The 20,515-nt window shown below is 42.9% G+C and overlaps 1 protein-coding gene across 2 annotated transcripts in view; it reads left to right on the top strand.

Annotated features, from left to right (window-relative positions):
- Positions 1-12,614, top strand: part of RAPSN (receptor associated protein of the synapse) — a 23,366-nt gene extending 10,752 nt beyond the window's left edge. The window contains exons 3-8 of one of the 2 annotated variants that reach the window (XM_018559738.1): positions 2,616-2,774; positions 4,309-4,407; positions 5,986-6,108; positions 8,120-8,173; positions 9,947-10,146; positions 12,391-12,614. In XM_018559738.1, the coding sequence (XP_018415240.1) occupies positions 2,616-2,774; positions 4,309-4,407; positions 5,986-6,108; positions 8,120-8,173; positions 9,947-10,146; positions 12,391-12,463 (708 nt within the window). In that variant the 3' untranslated portion in view covers positions 12,464-12,614. The remainder of the gene's footprint in view (positions 1-2,615; positions 2,775-4,308; positions 4,408-5,985; positions 6,109-8,119; positions 8,174-9,946; positions 10,147-12,390) is intronic. The other variant, XM_018559739.1, reaches the window with a different exon arrangement.
- Positions 12,615-20,515: the final 7,901 nt, after the last annotated feature.

Here is a 20,515-nt window from a genome sequence, read left to right on the forward strand (position 1 = left end):
GTGTTAGGATGGCAGCCAGAGTGTCCTACTCAGCATCTCCCTGCCCGGCTCTCAGCAATCTAGGGAGCTGTGGGTGGAAAGAGGGCAGAAAGCACACTGCAAACATTGTGCTATGCACTCTGCCTAGCCTACCGCCCCCCACGTGACTCAAAGCGGTGCAGGGTCGGCCCGGTGCTTTGTGTATTGAGTGCCCATAAATGAATGAGTCTATTCAGTGCAAGGCATGTTGACATACATCAATGCACACGCAATGTTATTGGGAAGTGAGAATAGTATTTAAAATGTATAATTTATATATTGTGTAAGCAAGACAGACCATATATGACATAGAGATAACCAGACACTTTTCAGGAAATCAGTCTGGCTGCTAAACTTACCAGTGATTAAACACTAAGGGGGATCATTTATAATGGCGGGTGCATATAGTAAAAACCCACACAGGCCACTACCCATCCATTCATAAAAATCGGTATCCTATGGAATTCCCTCTGCTTAACGCAGCAGAGTCAATCAGTCATGTATCTTTGGGTCACATGACCGGGCTATCTTCCCGTTTACTTTTTAATAGTTCCCCAAATGCTCATGGAGCCAATGGAGTGCAATGCTCATTTGTGTAAAGCCGATATATGGTTGCTGTTCAGCCATACTGCTGCTTTTTAAATAGACCCCTAAGAGTAGTGATCAATAGATAAACAGAGAGAAACTACGCAAGTAGCAAGAAGTAGCTTTTAATTGCATACAACTAGATCATACACAACTAATCATTATGATATTATATTACATCATCATAACATACTGCTAGTGTAGTTTACACCATAGGGAACCATTTGTTCCATGTGTTCATTGGTTGATTAAAGTCTCTATTACTGATTAACAGCTGAACAATTCAGCAACAAAATATTTTTTTTTTTAAATAGCCTCTGAAAATCCGGAAGGATTGCTGGGTAAAAAAGTCTTTTACACAAATGCCCTGTGACTCTGGGTGTCACCCACCGAGGTCAAATAACATAACTCTGTCTAAACAGCTGACACAGTCCATTGACCTAGGGAGAGGGCCAACTTAGGACTCCCTGGGGCAGTCAGAAATGTGATATGCCATAAAAGCAGATATGTATACCTTACAGCTATGCTTGCTGGGAAAATATAGAAATAATGCCTTCTAATTCAGACAGGATATCTGGGTAACAGCTGAAATCATTTTGATAGAATCTCGCTGTGTATTCTGGAGAACGCTAAGCCAGACAGAAAGTGGAGGAGGGCATGTAAAAAAGTTATCTATATGACCACCTGCTGCTGATTGGTGGGGGTCTTCCTTCTTGGAGCCCCTCACCAATCAACTGTATTACCATTACTGTCAAGTAGCCCAAAGGCTTTCACTTTGTAGAGTAGAGCAGGCACAGAAGCATTCAGCTTTTCAAGCAATGTTTTCATGTGTGCTAGCTGCTAACAGATGAAGAAATTATGGTATGTTTCTAAGCATGCCTTGCCATTCCAAGCCGACTGTTCTGTCACAAATAAATGATTGGCTCTGTTGGATTTTCCTAGGTTGTCACTATTGTTTTTCCATGGAGAGAAACTAGAGCTGGGGATCTCCTTGTACTCTCCCACAACCTGCACCATCATCCATATGCATACAGTCGAAATGTGCATGTTTATTGAAATATCTTTCAGCATCCACTAAACTATAATGATTTTTTTCAATGATTTTTATTGTTTTAACTGTTGTTTTATATTCCTTCCTTTTTTTATTGCTTTTTTATTATACATATGCAACCTTTGTTTTACAAATTAACAGCTAATACACTGCAAAGGATCCCCAGAGGACTGTGAGATAACTAATGAGACAGCAGAGCAGAGCAGCTGTAGCTGTCCAGTGAGGGAGTAGTCACTGCTGTGATTCATCACAGTAAAAGCAATACGTGTCTTATATGTTAAATTGAGACTAAAGCTCCACCTTCTGGCTGCATAGAAGGGCATCCAATATTTCATATTTACCTGGCTAAAAAAAAATACATTTTACTTTACATTTCCTTAAAGGCCTCAGTTATGAGCTGTCTGATGGAAGAACAGTTTGTGTTTCCTTCCCAGCAACCAGTCAGTTCTTACCTTTCATGTAAACTATGCAGACAACAGAAAATGGAGAATATGATTGGTTACTAGGTGGGAAATGCAGAACATTATATAGTCTGTTATCAAACACAAGGCCCTTAGTGATACATCAGGTAGCTATGTGGAAGTATAGATTGTGTATTGTATATTGTCAACAGAGCAGTAGCTTCAAGGTTCCTTTTAATTACCAGATAGAAGTTCCCACCGGGGGGTTGAGCCAAGAATATTATTATTATTACTATTATATATATCTTTCTAGGGGTGGCATGAAAGAAGTTGTTTATTTCAGCCACTGGCCTACAAAATCCTTTTGGATAAAGATGTCTCCATATCTCCAGGAATATTTTATACGATGAATACTTAGGAATTTAGGAATATATTCTAGATCTATAGATGTAGCACTGTAGATATGGTTCTACACTCTTTTCTGTTATTCTCATACTGTTCATCACATTCATGTAGTGGCTCTGTGCTCCACCATTCGATCATTGGTATCTCCTCCGCAGGACTTTGAGAAGGCCCTTTTCTTTCCATGTAAGGCAGCTGAACTGGTTAACGACTATGGGAAAGGCTGGAGTCTGAAATACAGAGCGATGAGCCAGTACCACATGGCTGTGGCATATCGCAAGCTCGGCCGTTTAACAGATGCGATGGAGTGTTGCGAGGTATGTCACCTCTACCATGTCAGTTTTAAACATGTTCTGCTGATAACAAAGTTGCAGCCATGATTAATGATAGCACAATGGCTCTTAAAGGGTCAGTTCATCCAAAAATTAGGTTTTAGTTTTATGCTGGTGATATGAAGCACCAAGTGGTGGAGTCTGGTGGGCTGAGTTATTCCTTGGTTTCTTATATGTATTCCAACTGTGAGATCTCCCTGCCATAATTCTCATTTCCTGTTCCTCTCCACCTTGGAATTTCTGGTATTCCCATCCATTTTGTTGTGTTCAACACTAAGGTGGTTCAGTTGACTGCCCCTCAGCGTCCTCACATCTAATGCAGGTGTACAGAACCTGCATTAGGCATGATGATGTCAGCAGTCCTTTAACCCCCAGAGCCTAGGAAAGAAGAGGCTGTGAGGAACGGTCTAGCAGCCCTGAAGGAGCAGGCGGGAGCTGGGACCAAGTAAATCTGCTTTACTCCAGCCTCTAGACAAATGTAAGTACTTTACCCTGGCAGTGTGGGGTTAGCCCCACTGCAAGGGTCTTTTTTGGTTGTTCAGAGATTGGCTTTAAGGAAAAACAGGGCCCCATGCAATGTAGCAGCTTTGACTCCCACATCTCTTCAATTTACATTGGTAAGAATTGCAATAGGCACAGAACAGTTGCCCAATTTGCCTTGTCTGTAGTGGCACCCCATCAGATATTAACAGGTGCATCTTCCCTTGGGAAGTGAAAGATAGGAGCACAGCTTTGGCCAATTGCCCTATCCCCCGGGGTTACTGCAGGAACAACACAATAATACTGTTTATGTAAAAACATTCACTCTGCTTTAGTTGTCTTCCTGCTTTTATTTCTAGCCAGGCTACGGTGAGGTGGCTTAAAAGGAATTGAAGAACAGAGGTTCTATATGTGTCATCACTTCAACACACAGCTTTGGTGTCATGTAAATCAATCCCTACATTTGGGTGCAAAGTTAGCCATGTGGGAATAAAGGGATGAAAGGAGGTGACCCAAACTACTGTCCTAAAATCAAGACTATATTCCTTGTTTGTTTTGCATTTCTCTTGTTAGAAATTAATTGGCAGACACCCCTGAACAAAGAAATAAATATAAGACAATGGTGTTATCATACCCGCACTGTCTTGAATATTTCTATCCCCTCTGATGATGGCTATTAGGTGTAAAGCTGGCCAAACACCAGTAGAATTTCATTTGAAAAAATAAATTTTTGGAACATTTGCTCAATTTTCCAACAGCTAATAGGGTCAAAATTGACGACCGTTTGTCCGAAAATGTTTTTTGTTTGGGTAACTCTATTGATTCCAAAATCGGCAATTAAAATAAAATGGAATTTTGAACGACATTCGTCAAGTCTCTGATGGCATGATCGAATGCTCTGCTGAAATTCTCCATGTGAACGTTCATACGAAAATCTACCAGTGTATGGGCAGCTTAACATAAGATTACTTCTTTGTAGTTGTGTGTGATACTTTTTTGCGGAGTAGACAGGTACACTTTCTAATCTTATCTCTTCAAGGAGTCAATGAAGATAGCTATGCAACATGGGGATCGTCCACTTCAAGCACTCTGCCTCCTGTGCTTTGCTGAGATCCACAGAAGTCATGGAGACATTGAGGTACATTTTACCATGGAAAGCTTCAAGTTGCTATTGAAGAAGCTCTAAACAATGTAAAGGCATAACCCAAATTTTCCCTCAAACCCCATTTCCCCTCCCGCATCATGTCACAACATATATTTTGTCTTTTTTTTTTTACCATGTTCTGGTAGTGAGACACAGCTTTTATTACTCCCTGTAAAGTCATCACCAGGGTTGAAAAATGTACTGTATGTAGGGGCAGCTACTGGAACTTCATTACCTTATGATGTTGGCAAGCCCCCAGGACTACATCTCCCAAGTGCCCTTTCACTTCACACAGTATGTTGAAGGGAAAGGCTGTTGGGAGTGAATTCAGCAGCATTGTTGTGCTGAGAAAAAAAAAATTCATGTATGAATGTGGGAAGGGACAGAGAGGGGCATAGGCAGAGTTACGTAGTCCAGCAGGCAGGACTGACAACTCCCTGCACCTTATTAGGAGGAGTTGGCTACCTCCTGGTACACCTGCATGCAATTTATCGACTGCATTAATATGCTCACACTTGGAGACTCATATACATAGAGTTAGGACCACACCTTGCAGAGGTGCCTTGGCGCGGCGGTGTGGCTTCTACATATTTTTGGCCAAAAGTTTGTGCAACCAAAACCTCTGATTTTAACGCATACTGTTGACAGGGCTATTTGTTTGGTTGCAGGCTAGCTGGCAGGTGAGCTGGGGATTTTCTGTGTTTTTGTAGGACTGACAACGCTGGTTGGAATTTCAGTGCAAAAAAACATTAGAACTGTGTTGTCAGCTCACACAAGAAATTAGGGGCACACTTTTTTGCACTGACACTTTACAGAGACCAAATCATTCCTTTAAAAACCTTATAAACATGCAGCACATAGTGCTACTTCTACTATAGCAAAGGCTGATTTTTCTTTTGACCCCTTATGCTAGTTCTTAGGGGACAAATAAAACTTCACCCACTTTTCATTGTTCTGCTACAAGCCCCACAGCATTTTAATCTAGGTGTCTTGGGAAGCCCCAGGTCCTATAAGCAATGCTCTGCCTTTAATTTAGTTTTATATACAATGTCCATCATTCTCTGCACACTGTCAGAAGTTTGAATATGTTGCTAAAATGCGATAAAAAGCAGTTAGAGACCTGAAATCAATGATATCAATACAATCCTGAATTCTCTCCATTCTGCATCTGGAATGGGTATCATGGTGTATACTCTGAGTTGGTTGTACAGATATGTAGGAGTCTCAGCGGGCAACAAGTTTCCTGAGGCTGAGTTGGCATCCTCTAGAAAAATAATTGTTTAAGAAAATGCAAATCTCAGTCTTCTGGGAAACGGAATGGGTGGCATTGACCAAACCAATGATCTGCTGCTCAATTTTTCCTTTTTATTGGATTGTCTCATTCTATTTAATGATGCTTGTTGAATTTCCACCTAGTATGTGCCCCAAAAGGTAATAATTAGAGTATCTTTTTGCTGGAAATTAGAACAACATTTCTTGGGGCTGTTTAATTTGTCTATATCCTAGTAAACATTGGTACATTAATAGGCTACATTATAATTGACTTACTACAATTCTGCTTTGTCTTGTCAGAAAGCAATTCCGCGATACGATTCTTCCATGAGCATCATGACAGAAATTGGTAACCGCTTAGGTCAAACGCAAGTGCTGATGGGAGTCGCCAAGTGTTGGCTACACCAAAAGGAACTGGACAAGGTATAGTGAGTTTTATGGGAGGAAATTAGAAATGGCATGGTAATAAAGCCAATGTGCTCAAAGTGTTTCCAAAATATCACATGGTCTATTTTTAGTTTTAGATTGAGTTGGTAATGATTTTTGCTGTCTGTGTCCCATTGGAGAGATTTCCCTTCAATTCCACCCCAAGACCCAAAACAGGAAGTGAGAAGAAATCCCCTGTTAGACAGTTGTCACAGAAACAAAAGATTTGAAGATTTCCCGTCACTTTCTGTCTGGGTTACAATGGCCACCATGACAAATAGAGATGGTGAATCTACCCAGTGGGAATACAGACAGCAATTAAAATTAGATAGAGGTTCTGTCCCTTTCTCATTCTATCCACTGGGTCTTCTGCTGTTGTAGCCAGTGTGGTCTTCTGCTGTTGTAGCTTGTGTGATCTCTTGCTGTTGTAGCTTGTGTGATCTCTTGCTGTTGTAGCTTGTGTGATCTCCTGCTGTTGTAGCTTGTGTGATCTCTTGCTGTTGTAGCTTGTGTGATCTCTTGCTGTTGTAGCTTGTGTGATCTCTTGCTGTTGTAGCTTGTGTGATGTTGTCTTCTACTGCTGTAGCTGGTGTGGTCTTCCACTCTTGTAAGTTGTGTGGTTTACTGCTGCTGTAGCTGGCGGTGTAGCTTCTGCTTCTCCTGTAGACAGTGTGGACTTCTGCTGTTGTAGCTGGTGTGGTCTTCTGCTGTTGTAGCTGGTGTGGTCTTCTGCTGTTGTAGCTGGTGTGGTCTTCTGCTGTTGTAGCTGGTGTGGTCTTCTGTTGGTGTAGGAATTGTCTTCTGCTGCTGTAGCTGGTGTGGTCTTCTGATGTTATAGGTGGTGTGGTCTACTGCTGGTGTAGCTGGTGTGGTCTTCTGATGTTATAGGTGGTGTGGCCTTCTGCTGGTGTAGCTGGTGTGGTTTACTGCTGTTGTAGCCGGCATAGTCTTCTGCTGCTGTAGATGCTGTGGTCTTCTGCACCTGAAGATGATTTGATCTTTTGTTACTGTAGCCTGATTAAGGTTTAACGTACTGTTACTTAATCAGAGACACCCCAGGTATCTGACGGTGTTGTTTCTCCTTCTCCTGTAGACAGTGTGGTCTTCTGCTGTTGTAGCTGGTGTGGTCTTCTGCTGTTGTAGCTGGTGTGGTCTTCTGTTGGTGTAGGAATTGTCTTCTGCTGCTGTAGCTGGTGTGGTCTTCTGATGTTATAGGTGGTGTGGTCTACTGCTGGTGTAGCTGGTGTGGTCTTCTGATGTTATAGGTGGTGTGGCCTTCTGCTGGTGTAGCTGGTGTGGTTTACTGCTGTTGTAGCCGGCATAGTCTTCTGCTGCTGTAGATGCTGTGGTCTTCTGCACCTGAAGATGATTTGATCTTTTGTTACTGTAGCCTGATTAAGGTTTAACGTACTGTTACTTAATCAGAGACACCCCTCTGTGCACTGCTGTTATTGAAAAATGGTAATCTCTTGTCTTTAATGCCTGCCACCAACAATTCATTGGTTAAAAGAAAACCATTGAACGGATGATGTATGCATCCTTCATGCTTTGAGTTGCAGCCTCATGATCTGCTATTTGTGCTAACAAGCAAGTGTAAATAATAATGATGCCACTGAGTGTTTGAGAATGTTTGAAAGATGAGTGTTGGCCCTTACTAAACCATGAAAGGGATAATCTGGTTGCTGTATGTTGCCAATGCTGACAGTTCTTCTTGCAGCGTCATGGGGCCCTCTTTTGATTGAAGTTGTTCTATGGCAGATGTGAGGTGTGTGATGAAGTGCACATTAATCCACAGATGGGAAGCAGTAGTCTGGCCTGAGATGTACTTGGAGTCTATCTGGAATATGGAAGCAATGTAATGGTATGCCAGGGGGAGGGTGGAAGTTGTAGACCCCGCTATGCGCTGCATCTGTTCTGTCTGTAATCCGGTCAGCCCTGTCTATGGGAGTTACACAATAACAAGAATTTACTCCTGGTTCTCTGCCTGACACGTGTGTTTCATCTGCAGGCCCTGGATGGACTCCAGAAAGCCCAGGAGTTGGCAGAAGAGTTAGGCAATAAGGTGAGTGAGGCCATGAAGATTAATGAAACCATTTCCTCTAACCCACCTCCCTGATTCCCTCACATGATGTCCTCTCCTCTTTCTTTCTCTAAAACTGCCCTCAACAGTTTATATTCGTCTTCATGAGATACCTGACACTTACCAGCTGTTAAATGTCTGTATAGCAAACCATACTGGGAGTTGTATTATTCATCCCTTGAAGTTATGTACTGTATTTGGTGTCTTTTACACCTTGGTTCCCCTCGCTTTTCTGTAATATTTGAGGTTTTACCCTCGTTGACTTTTCTTAAAGGGATTCTGTCATGTTTGGAATTGTGTGTAATTCTGAATATTCTTTATTAACCTCGCTGGCGGTAATCCCGAGTGTGGCTCGGGGTTAATTTTCATTACCATAAGCGGTAACCCCGAGCCACACTCGGGATTACACAGTAGCGTCTTACCTTGTCCACCATCCTCGCTGTGTCCTCCGGCCGATGCCGGCATCCGTCTTCCGGGTTCCGTCCCTTGCGAGCGTACACGTCGCAGGGGGCGGAACCGGCGGAAGATGTGAAAGTAAAAAAAAGAAAAAAAATAGAAACAAAAAAGGAAAAAAAACATGAAATAATCAGACCGCCAGGGAGGTTAATTGTAACTGTGCATGCTTACCTAATAAAGATTTATTTTATATAAGTCTTGACTCAAGAAGTCAACTGAGGGCCGGTGCACACATAAGCGACACCCTGCCGCATGGCAATCGTCCACGACTCCACGCGGATTGCCGCGCGGTCAGAATGCCGCGCTGTGGGTGCCATGATTTTCCAAAGGCACCCCAGTCGCGCTGGGCGGATCATGCAGTTTCCCTCCGCGATTCCACCTGTGCTTCTGAACATGATGAACATAAGGCAGCCGCACGTCGTGTACTTTTTTTCTGCCGCATAGGTGTCGCATAGGAGTGCACCAGCCCTGAAGCCTGACAATTGCTGCACTGTCAACTGCTGGATCTCTTCCAGTTTCTGTAGGTACATAACATTATCAAATAACGGAGACCTAAAATTGTTTACACTCTTAAAGTGACGCATTCAAATACCTGAACTATTAACAAAAACGTAGATCCTCCAATCATCTCTGAATTGGTGCTGACACTGTCCTTCCTTCTGGAGGGGGGCTACTTTTCTTCCCCGTGGTCCCTGTGTGTGCTGTAAAGTAGTCACCGCTTCAAGCACACTCCTGTGATGGAATACAATCTCAATACAAATTAGTAAACTAAATGAGAGATTGTAGTCCCTCACGGGAGTGCTAAGGATTAACTGTCACTTGAGTTATTGGGCCCTTTTATGCAATACTATTATGCATGCTCGCAAGTCTCTGGGTATCTGGCTAGGGAGGGTGAGAGATGTAGTCCCTGTCACCTGTTGCCACAGTTTATGATGTTTAAAACTTTTAAAAGCAAACATTCTGTTTGCAAGCAGATGCCACAAGATGCCCAATTGTATCTTTATTCACCAGACAAGCCTCTTCTGTCCTTCTAAATATCCTTCTATAACTGATCCAAGGGTGCCAAGTTAATACTCCACAAGCAGCAGATGACAGGTCTACCATCTCAGGAATGGATTCAAAAGTTTCCAGCACAAATAAAAGTGAAAACTGAAAAATTGTCATCTTACATCTGAGCAAAATTTCAGCTCTCTTCATCTCACTCCATTTTTTTTCTCATGCTTTTTTTCTGCAAAATGTTCTTTCCTGTTCTTTGTGTTCTATACTATAAGACCTCTTTGTCTTGCTTTCGGTTTCTAGCTCAGTTTGTTGAAAGTTCACTGTTTAAGTGAGATCATCCATCGTACAAAGCAGCAGCAGCGGGAACTCCGGGCTCATGTTGTCCGGTTCCATGAGTGTGTGGAAGAGATGGAGTTGTATTGTGGAATGTGTGGGGAATCTATTGGAGAGAAGAATTGCCAACTCCAGGCATTGCCTTGCTCCCACGTCTTCCACCTCCGGTAAGATATGTTACAATTTTCTATCTTCTTTAGAAGTCTAAATTCTTCTGGTTGTATAGAAATGCTTCAGTGCGTTAGTGTGAATGTTCTCCACCCCTCATCTATGCCAAGTCAATCTGTTTATTAACTATAGCAGTGTCACATCACAAAGCATGCTTTGAGATGTGACACTAGCATAGTCAATAAACAGATTGACTTGGCATCGATTTGGAGTGCGACTTTCTATTTGAATTTCCATATGATTTGCGGAGGCATCTGCTGTCACTGCTGTACCCACCCTGATTTCGGGTTTCTTTCTGGTCAGGAGTGCGATGGGACACACTATGTCTTGTGTTCTCCACCCCTTAGATACCTTGCCTCTGGCTCTTGCCACAAGTGTGATATACATCAGTCTATATTATGCCAAGCCCCTGACGTCATCTTTGTCACCCACCCCATGCTTAATTCTCCAGAGGTCAAAGGGAATGTTGTGTTAGACAGACAATGGTAAAGAAAGGTTTTGCCTTCCAATAGGCACAGGAAAAATGATAGGATGACATGTTTCTGCAGGGATTTACGTATCATAACCTTTAAGTAATATTGGTTATTTAAATCACAATGCATTTAGTAAGATGTTTTCACAGCCATTAAATATAAAGTCATTAACCCATACAAAAGTATTATTTTTTATTTTCTTGTAGATGATTTGATTCTAGTTTCCTGTAAACCTTATTTTGACCTTAACGTACCTCACTCTTCTACAGGTTGAGTTATGTTATCTGATTTTGTTTCTTCATGCATTCCTACATTGAAACTTGTAAGAGGGTGGTGATCAATAATGTTGCTCGGCTTAAAGAGGTTCTCCAGTCAACTTTAAACTCATGTGAAGAGGCAATTTAACCTTAACATACATATCAGCTTCTCCAAAATCACATCCCTTGAGTTAGGTTTAGAGAGGCTGTTTATCCCACTGATCTCAAAACGGCTTGTAGAAGTCTTTCTGGTGGCCAAGGAGTCAGACCATGATGCCTTGCAACCAGCCAAGATTGGCCTGTCCCTCTTGATGATGTATTATTATTATTATTATACAGGATTTATATAGCGCCAACAATTTGCTCAGCGCTTTAAAAAAATGGAGGAGACAGTACAGTTACAATACGATTTACAATACAATACAATTTCAGTACAATAGCGTTAGGAGGACCCTGCTCGTGAGAGTTTACAATCTAGTAGGAGGAGCAAGTGATACAAAAGGTAATCATTGTTTGGATTGAGTTATTGGAGGAAGTAAAAGGCAGTTATGTGGAGATGAGGTAGGCTTCACTGAAGAGATGTTTTTTTAAGGATCGCCTAAAGGTGGGCAGCATAGGAGATAGGCAGACAGAATGGGGTAAGGGGTTCCAGAGGGTGGGGGACACTCTGGAGAAGTCCTGGAGGCGAGCATGACAGGAGGTAATTAGAGAGCTAGAGGCAGGAGGTCTTGAGAGGAGCGGAGAGGACGGTTTGGGTGATATTTTGAGATGAGGTCAGTGATGTGGAGTTGTAGATGGCTTTGTATGTTGTTGATAGTATTTTGAATTTTATTCGTTGGGCAAATGGAAGCCAGTGGAGGGATGTATCTTGCTGAGCATTTGATCTCTTGTTCCCCTAGGTTCCTTAGTCTTAAAGCCAAAGCAGCCACATTCCTGATTATCAACCAACAGCATGCCAAGACTGCAACGTCATCAAGGAGGCAGACTAGCTTATGAAAAAGATGGGCTGCTCATTAAGGACCCTGATGTCTGACAACTAACCAATTGTTCAATATTAGGGTCCTTCATGAGCATACCATCTTTTTTATAAGCACCATTGTAATCCAATGAAGAAGAGTCACTCTGGGACTTGGGTAGTAGATGCACCTTCAAAGGAATAATAGGTTCTTGAGAAATGGTGGAAAGGGATTCTTAACTGCTGGAAGCATGGCATAACATTAGAAGGTGGCTACTTGCTCATGCTTACTATATTGTTAATGAAGTGGATGTTATTGGCTATCTTTGATAAAGAGGGAGTCAGGATGGAGTAGGTTAACTGGGTTCAAGGGGCAATCACACTCCTGTGCATGATATCCTGTGTGGTATCCTGTGCATGAGAATGTTTTGTTATTGGGGTAGAAAAGGCAAGGTACAAGCATTTTTGGTTCAATCGTAGTACATATTGTTATGCCTATGCTTCCCAAAAGTCAATCTGTTTCTTTCTCTCCCTGTCCTCTTTCTCTTGACATTGTAGCTGTCTCCAGACCAATGGATCTCGTGGTTGTCCCAACTGTCGCCGGTCTTCTGTGAAACCAGGCTTTGTGTGAAAGAAAGGAGAGCTGGGTCACTTTTTTTTTTACAATATTCACCTAAACTTCAGGACCAGTAGGAATCAGAGCAGCTGTGCAAGTGGAACATTGTTGGTCTGTGAGCTTGCCTGTTGCCGAGTCCATAATCTTGGTGCTACACTTGCAGCTAACCTGCCCCCGTCATACATAACCGGTATGTGAAACCGACAAGGACATAGAAGAAACCAACAAACTCTGCGATGTATGCACACCGGGCTTGTTTTTTTCTTGTTGTTTTTTTTAAACATATTTTGTACTTTACCGTCTACTGATTGAACGGGGAAATGCTTGATCAACTTTTTATGAACACTGCTTCTTCAAAGTCTGAGATTGTTGATGTACTTTCAGCTTGGGCTTAACCATGACATGAAGAGCAACCAGCAATGCCCCCGGGTCAGTAAGGTATGCTAGTTTAACATTTTCATTTCAATTTTACAAATTCATTTTTTTTTTTAAATCATAGTGTTTGAGAGTTGTATTTACAAGTCTATGGACCTCTACGACGAGCCACCACAGTTCCAGTCTTCAAGTCATGTACTGAAATGCGTGAACGGATTTATCATGTTTACGAAGAGCAGAAAATGGCAAATGACCGATTGGGGGGCTTTATAAAGGGAAGAACATTTTTCAAAATTGCCATGAGCGTTCAAAGCCTGAACTGGACTTCATCGCTAAGCTGAATCTTTATTCCGTTCTTCCACAAGGACCGTGGACATTAGAAATGGGGTTTTTTGTGGTCCTCTTTGGCATTAGTGTGGTGCTGCTCGGCATGTACACATCTCTTTCTATGAAGAAAGGGCTCTTATTTTCCACAAGCCTACCTCCCTCTGTAAATAAAAGATGCTGTTGTCTCTTTTTTTTTTTGGGTGTTCATGTATGATCTATACTGTGTAACTTACATAGGACCCCTCTGTACATTTATGTTTATTCTTCTTTTGTTTTTTATCTTTGTGTTCACTTAGTCATTGTGTTTGGTGTGTTGCCTGTACATCAGGCGTATTTATTAGAGCAGTGCTGAGCAATGAAAAGGAAGGATGATGCACAAAGTGTAATCATTTATAACAGCCAATTAGATTTTGATTGTAGTCCAATTGAACTATCAGTTTCAATTTCCCACCTTTTATTTTCACCTGGTGGTCCTGCTAATAATACACTTCCTGTTCTAGGGTGACAACTAGGGATGCACTGATACCGGTTTTTCGGTATGGAGTACGGGTACTGATATTTTTTTTCCGGTACTCACCGATACCGAATACCAATACTGGAAGTCTCATTAGGGAAGCTAGGCAGTGTGCAATGACTCTGCACCTGGCTTCCCGATTTAGCAAGGAAGCCGTCTACATGCTCCCTTGTCACCAGGTGACAAGGGAGCATGGAGCCGGCTTTATGGCCAATCAGGAAGCCAAGGGGAGGGTAATGACACACTGCCCGGCTTCCTGATTGGCCGGGAAGCCATGACGAGGGAGCATGGAGCTGGCTTCCTGGCCAATCAGGAAGCCAGGCAGCGTGTAATGACTGGCTGCCCGGCTTCCTGATACCGGAAGTTCAAGTATCGGGTTAGGCATCGGAGCATTTGGGCGAGTACGAGTACTCGCCCAAATACTCTGCATCAGCACCGAAAACTAGTATCGGTATCAGTGCATCCCTAGTATTTTTAGTATCCCAAATTTACACAGTGTAATGACTCGCAGCCTGGCTTCCTGATTGGTCAAGAAGCTGGCCAATCAGGAAGCCAAGTGGCGAGTCATTACACAGCGCCTGGCTTCCTGATTGACCAGAAAGCTGGCTCCATGCTCCCTCATCACCGGGTGACGAGGGAGCATGAAGCCGGCTTTCTGGTCAATCAGGAAGCCAGGCGCCATGTAATGACTCACCGCCTGGCTTCCTGATACAGGAATTATCGGGGCTAGGCATCGGAGCATTTGGGCGAGCACGAGTACTTGCCCAAATACCCAGTATCGGTACCAATACCGATATCGGTATCGGTGCATCCCTAGTGACAACACCCACTCACTGTCCCCCTCTATCTAGTGCTGTCACCCTATGCTGCTGTTCTGGTTTGCACTACAAATACCCTCTCCTTATCTGCATTCTGTAGGGAGGAGGTGTTCTGTAGTTGACAGACTATAGCTGGGATGGCTGATAACACTGTTTGTGATGAGTACAGTGCAAAGGAAGTGACAAGGACACTGAGATTCTGTCATCAGGATCAACAAGTATTTTCTGTACTTGCAGAAAATGTTCTTAGGCTGAAAAAAAAAAATCATAGGTTTAGATATCCCTAAAACTTGTTGGGGAGATTTCTGAGCTCCAGGGTCTGCACGCCGGGCACAGGTATTAGGAGGGGTTCCTACTTATTATTTTATGTCAGAAGTATGAATCATTAGGAGTGGGAATGCCCCAAGGTGGGTGGCCAAGACCCGAGACTCTATGATTGTCTGTATCACATCCCTAAACTGTTGTCACCTATGACGTCCCTATGCAATATAAAAAGTCAGCCCACCAGGCTCCCCATATACTGTATACCTTTCAGCCAGACCGACCCTTTACTGCTGATCACGTTTACTGTATGGTTTCTATTATTATGCATGCTAGATTCAGTTCTTATCAGCGATCAATGTGTTCCTGGCAGTTTATGTTATTTATTAGCAATACAGCCTGTAAAATGCACAAACAATATTTATGTTCCAACTTAATAAATGTCATCATTTGTTATACAACGCCCCCCGTGGTCCTTTTACATACAAGCTCATCTCTAAACCATCCCTGGCTATTGTTCTCAGTGGGCCGCTCTGGGTTCATATACTGTATACAAGCAAAGACCAACACAAGGTCTGACAATGAACAATCAGTATTAAAACTCCGCCTTTAAAAAAAAAAAATTGTACCTATGGTAAACTTATTGTAGTCACTAATCAAGTGCAACTGTATGATAACGGAGACACTTTATTCCTATTTATGTTGATCCTACACATTACAAACTAATTGTACAATAAATGTAAAATCTTTTTTTACCCCCTGCTAGCATGCTGCAAAGAAAGACCCTTGCTCTCTGTGGGGAAGCAGTGGTCTCTCTGCAATGTTCTGACACATCCCATGCTGAGTCAGAGCTCCCAGTCAGCATGGGAACATGAACTTTGTTAAAGGAGAACTATGGGGTCAGTGTTTTTCCCCATAGTTCTCCTTAGGGTAACGGGAGGACACAAACTAGCGTCCTCCCGTTACCCTAAGCTCAGTATACCGCGAGCTACAGCTCGCGGTATACTGAGACGCCGCACCTGGAGCGGATCCCGACTTAGATGACGGGATCCGCCCAGCTGCGTGAGTGACAGCTGGCTCTGCCTATCTAGAGGCAGAGCCAGCTGTACCCGCCCCCTCCCCCGTCCGTTCTGCCAGTCAGCGCTGGCAGATCGGAGCAGGGAGGGGGGAATCCAGCCCCTCCCCCTTTCACGGCAGAGAGCCGTAACAGGATCGAGAGGTGAGTGAACCTGGTATGTGTTCCCTCACCTCCTGATCTACTGAGCCGACCTGTGACAGTCTCATTGTCACAGGTCGGGTAGAACTATGAGGTGAGTGGAAATCACTCATGTCATAGTTCTCCTTTAATTGTATATTAGCTGTTTTAGCTATATTGGGTATAGGTTTCACTCAGCAAAGTCTCTTCTGCAAATGAAATCTCCCGATCTCTCCCCCAGTGCATGCACCATACACTGTGTTGGACTTCTGCAGAGAGACCACCGCTCCCCCACAAAGAACACAGGTCCAGAACAGAACGCCTAGAACATTGCTATGTCTTAAAAAGGGGTCTATTTGCATTAGTACTTCATGACTCCCAATTGTTCCTCATTTGGAGGGACTGTCCTCAGATCTTCTTACCACTAATTAGACCTCTTTAGTCTGATTGATAGATCGCTATAAAAATGTCTAGGCCTTTGAATTTATTCCATGACAGGCTCCCTTTAAAAATGTAATTTTTAAAGGGAACCTACACTGACCAGGACCAGCACTGATATTGTGCCATGTTTTTTTTTCAGGAATGGTGTCCTCTATAGTGAACCTGTGTTTTAGGCATGTAGGTCAAACCAAAAGCTTTGCTTTAGGCCTCATGCACAAGGGTGCCTGGGGTCGCACAAAGTACAAAACGGCATATTTCCCCACAGTTGATGCATGCAGCTGCCCATAGAAATCAATTACAGAATGCAGCTGTGTCTTTTTTTTCTTTTTCGGGACCCTTCGTTTATTTTTGGTATTTATATTGCGCTGACAATTTACACAGCGCTTTACATAGTGCATTCACATCAGTCCCTGCCCTCAAGCAGCTTACAATCTAAGGTCCCTATCTCACATGCATACATAGAGGGCCAATTTAGGTAGGAGCCAATAAACCTTCCACATGTCTTTGGAGTGTGGAAGGAAACCGGGGTAACTGGAGGAAACCCACACAAGCACAGGGAGCAATATTACTTTTTAGGAAACCCAGTCCTTTCCTACTGTCACAGGAGTGGGAAAAACAGTCAGCCCTGTGTAAGCCGTGACTAAAAATCTGGGTTGAGCTTACACTGAGGTCTTTTCCCACATTATCCACGGTTGAATAGAGCATCAGGGGGGTGAAGGGTGGGTAAGTGAATGCTCCCAGACACGGGGTGGGGGAAGAGAGAGTGAATTTATTGCTTTCACCCGGCATGTGCAAAGCACAGGTTCACGTAACTGAAAGGAGAACAAATATTACTCTGACAAAGATTTACATTTATTATTTTATGCGTGCGGTGACTTATTTTAAAAGCAGCCAGAGGGAACTGGCTGTACAGATAAGGCAATCTTTATAAAAAGGTAGAAACTACCAAATTCATAGAAGAAAAGGTCACATTAAAATGTGCGGTTACAATCTTCGCTGTTTACACATTTACTACATTCATTTTGGAAGATTTTGTCTATTTGGCACCATTTGTACGCAGTGCAGCATTTCATCTTCATCTTTAATAACTTGTAGAAAATCTAGCAAAATATCATTGCAAAATAAAGCAAAAACTAAAACCAATTATTTGCTGACCTTTATAAACGGACCCCTAGAAATAGTATACGTGCCTGCAATGGGAATGTAAGTACCATGGCGCCACCTGGTGGCCATGAAAAAGACTGCTGATGTCTTTAATCACTGTGTTAAAAGGGTTCTTCATGATGCAGGAGCTGTAAAAATTTAAATAATGTGTTTTATTAAACATTGCACTTTCTGAGGCATGCTACTTTAAGACTGAAAAAAGCTTTTCACTCATTTGGAGTCTGCAACCACTAAAAACGATATAGTAACCTCTCACCCCACATCTTAAATCACTAGGATGAAAAAATACTTACGATGGACCCATTCACACCTATGCGTATTGTAATATGCGCGTCTGTCGCGCGACCGTCACGCGTTTTTTTACCGCGATTCGCGGTAAAAAAGTCGCGCGACCGTCGCGCGATTCCAAAGGCTACTTGGCAGTATACAAATGGAAAACGCCCTACAAAACGGACCAAGACGCAGCAAAAACGCTCCGGGACCTTTTCATGCGTGGGCCGTTTTGTAGTGCGTTCGGGACGGGCGGAAATACGGACAGGTGGGAACGATACCATTGACTACAATGCTATTTATTTTTTTGAACGTTTTGTAGAGCGTTCATCGAGCGTAGGACGCGCTACAAAACGGTCAGGCGTGAATGGGGCCTTACTGATCCCCATGTGATCCTGGAAAAACTGAAGGTCCCAATTCTCACTTTGTCATTGTACAGCACTGTATTCTTGCAGGATATGCGATAGTGAGCTGCAAGGTCGGCTTTACTACCCGTTCACACACATGCAATGTGACATAGCACTTGTGGTTCAGAGTGATTTTAGTGCGTTGCATTAGTTCTGGTGACCCTGCTGACCACCAGGGATTTCCCTCCCCTTGGAAGGATTTCCTTTCACTTCCTGTTGTGGCTATCAGACAGGAAGTGAAGGAGAATCTCCCCCAATGGGACACAGATGACAGAAACACTGATGGGGGTTATAACCTTCCCTTACTCTATCCAAAACTAAAAAAATACGTTTTGGCTTCAGTTCCAATTGAAAATGAGACAGATTTTCACTCTAAACAGACACACAAATTACTAAGTTGACATTTAACTAAAAAGGGGGTGACATGTGACAATCCCCAGGGGCCACTTTCCTATTTTGTTTTTCTTTTGTGTTTTGTTTTTCTTTTGTGTTTACTACAAGGATACAAGTTGTATCCTTGTAGTAAATCTGTTGCACAACCTGTATCAATGCCCCTGAGGTCATCACAAGTGCCAAATAACAATTTCATTCAGATTTGCCAATCTCCTTGGTTGGCCATTGTTGGCAACTGGACCACCCAGAGCCATTAACAAGAATCAGGTGGCACTGACATCTACCAACTTCCTGCTTTGGACTTCTGCAATGCGTGTGTGTTATTGCAATGTGCACTAATGTATGTTACATCCATTGACATGTTGCAGTGGCATTCATTTTAAATAGCCCCCCTTCCTACCCATGCACTAAGGCAATGCACATGCATTGCAATACACTAGCGTGCTGCAGTGCACAGCTCCAAAAATGTTGTGGCATGTCTGATATTTGGAACGTTTTGGTGCATTGTATTTAACAGTCTGCCTTGATGTAATGCACATTAACTTGCGACATAATGTGCATTGATGCACATGCATTAACGCATACGGGCACTAAAAGAGATCACAGTACTCCCTCTGACAAGGGTTCTTCTTTTCTTCAGAAGGAAGATGTCATCTCTTTTCAGGCATAGTCCAGGATCACTATCTACTTCCTAGATGGAGATGCTTGCCCTGAGATGACACAGTCATAAATCCACGTGCAGTAACCTTCATGTCCTTGGTTGTGTGTACACCTGTCTCCTCGCACACACATAAGCCCCTACCTGCCAACTCTCACTCTCTGACCAGCCAGTGTTAGACAAGAAAAAAATCAACTTCGCTGCCTCTAACCCTAGTTTACACTGGTTGTTTCCTTTTTCTCCCCTGCAAAGAGAAATCATTGGCGGGAAGACTAAGAAATGCTTTGTCCTGCATGTGGATGACAGATGACATGACAGATAAAAGTTCCTGTCAGGCAGACCTGAGGGTTCCCTGTTAGGGCACACTAACGTGTCTACAGCTCAAAGACTAAACAAAACGGTCAGGCGTGAATGGGGCCTTACTGATCCCCATGTGATCCTGGAAAAACTGAAGGTCCCAATTCTCACTTTGTCATTGTACAGCACTGTATTCTTGCAGGATATGCGATAGTGAGCTGCAAGGTCGGCTTTACTACCCGTTCACACACATGCAATGTGACATAGCACTTGTGGTTCAGAGTGATTTTAGTGCGTTGCATTAGTTCTGGTGACCCTGCTGACCACCAGGGATTTCCCTCCCCTTGGAAGGATTTCCTTTCACTTCCTGTTGTGGCTATCAGACAGGAAGTGAAGGAGAATCTCCCCCAATGGGACACAGATGACAGAAACACTGATGGGAAGATCTTATTGATATGTCCAATTTTCATACGCTGCTCACACAGTAGTCAACAAAAGACTATTAAGAACAATTTTTATAATTGTAATATTAAGCGAGTGATCTGAACATAAAGGTATGAGCTGCTTTTATCTCATGGATGAGATCAGGGTGGAACCAGACTTGCAATATTCCACAATATAATCATCTCTCATTAAAGATGATTAAAGTGTTCAGCGATCTAAGGAAGATTATTAGATTGTGATCAGAGCCAAAACTGTTTCTTACAAAGTTAACGCACACAAAGAGGGGAATTTATCAAAACTGGAGCAGACTCTCTTTGCCTAAAGTAGATCTAAAGCCAAAACCTTTTTGGTTTTTTTTTAGAACACCTGTCAGGTTTTTAATGCAGTCCCCATTAGAGATTCACCATCCCTATTTGTCCTGGTGACCGTTATCACTGAAAGTGAAAGAAAATGCCTAATTTTGGGTTGTCACCAGAACAGGAGTAGATGAGAAATGTTTCAAT

The sequence above is a fragment of the Nanorana parkeri genome, unplaced genomic scaffold, assembly GCF_000935625.1.
Source record: "Nanorana parkeri isolate BGI_ZX_2015 unplaced genomic scaffold, ASM93562v1 scaffold414, whole genome shotgun sequence".
Lineage (NCBI taxonomy): Eukaryota > Metazoa > Chordata > Amphibia > Anura > Dicroglossidae > Nanorana > Nanorana parkeri.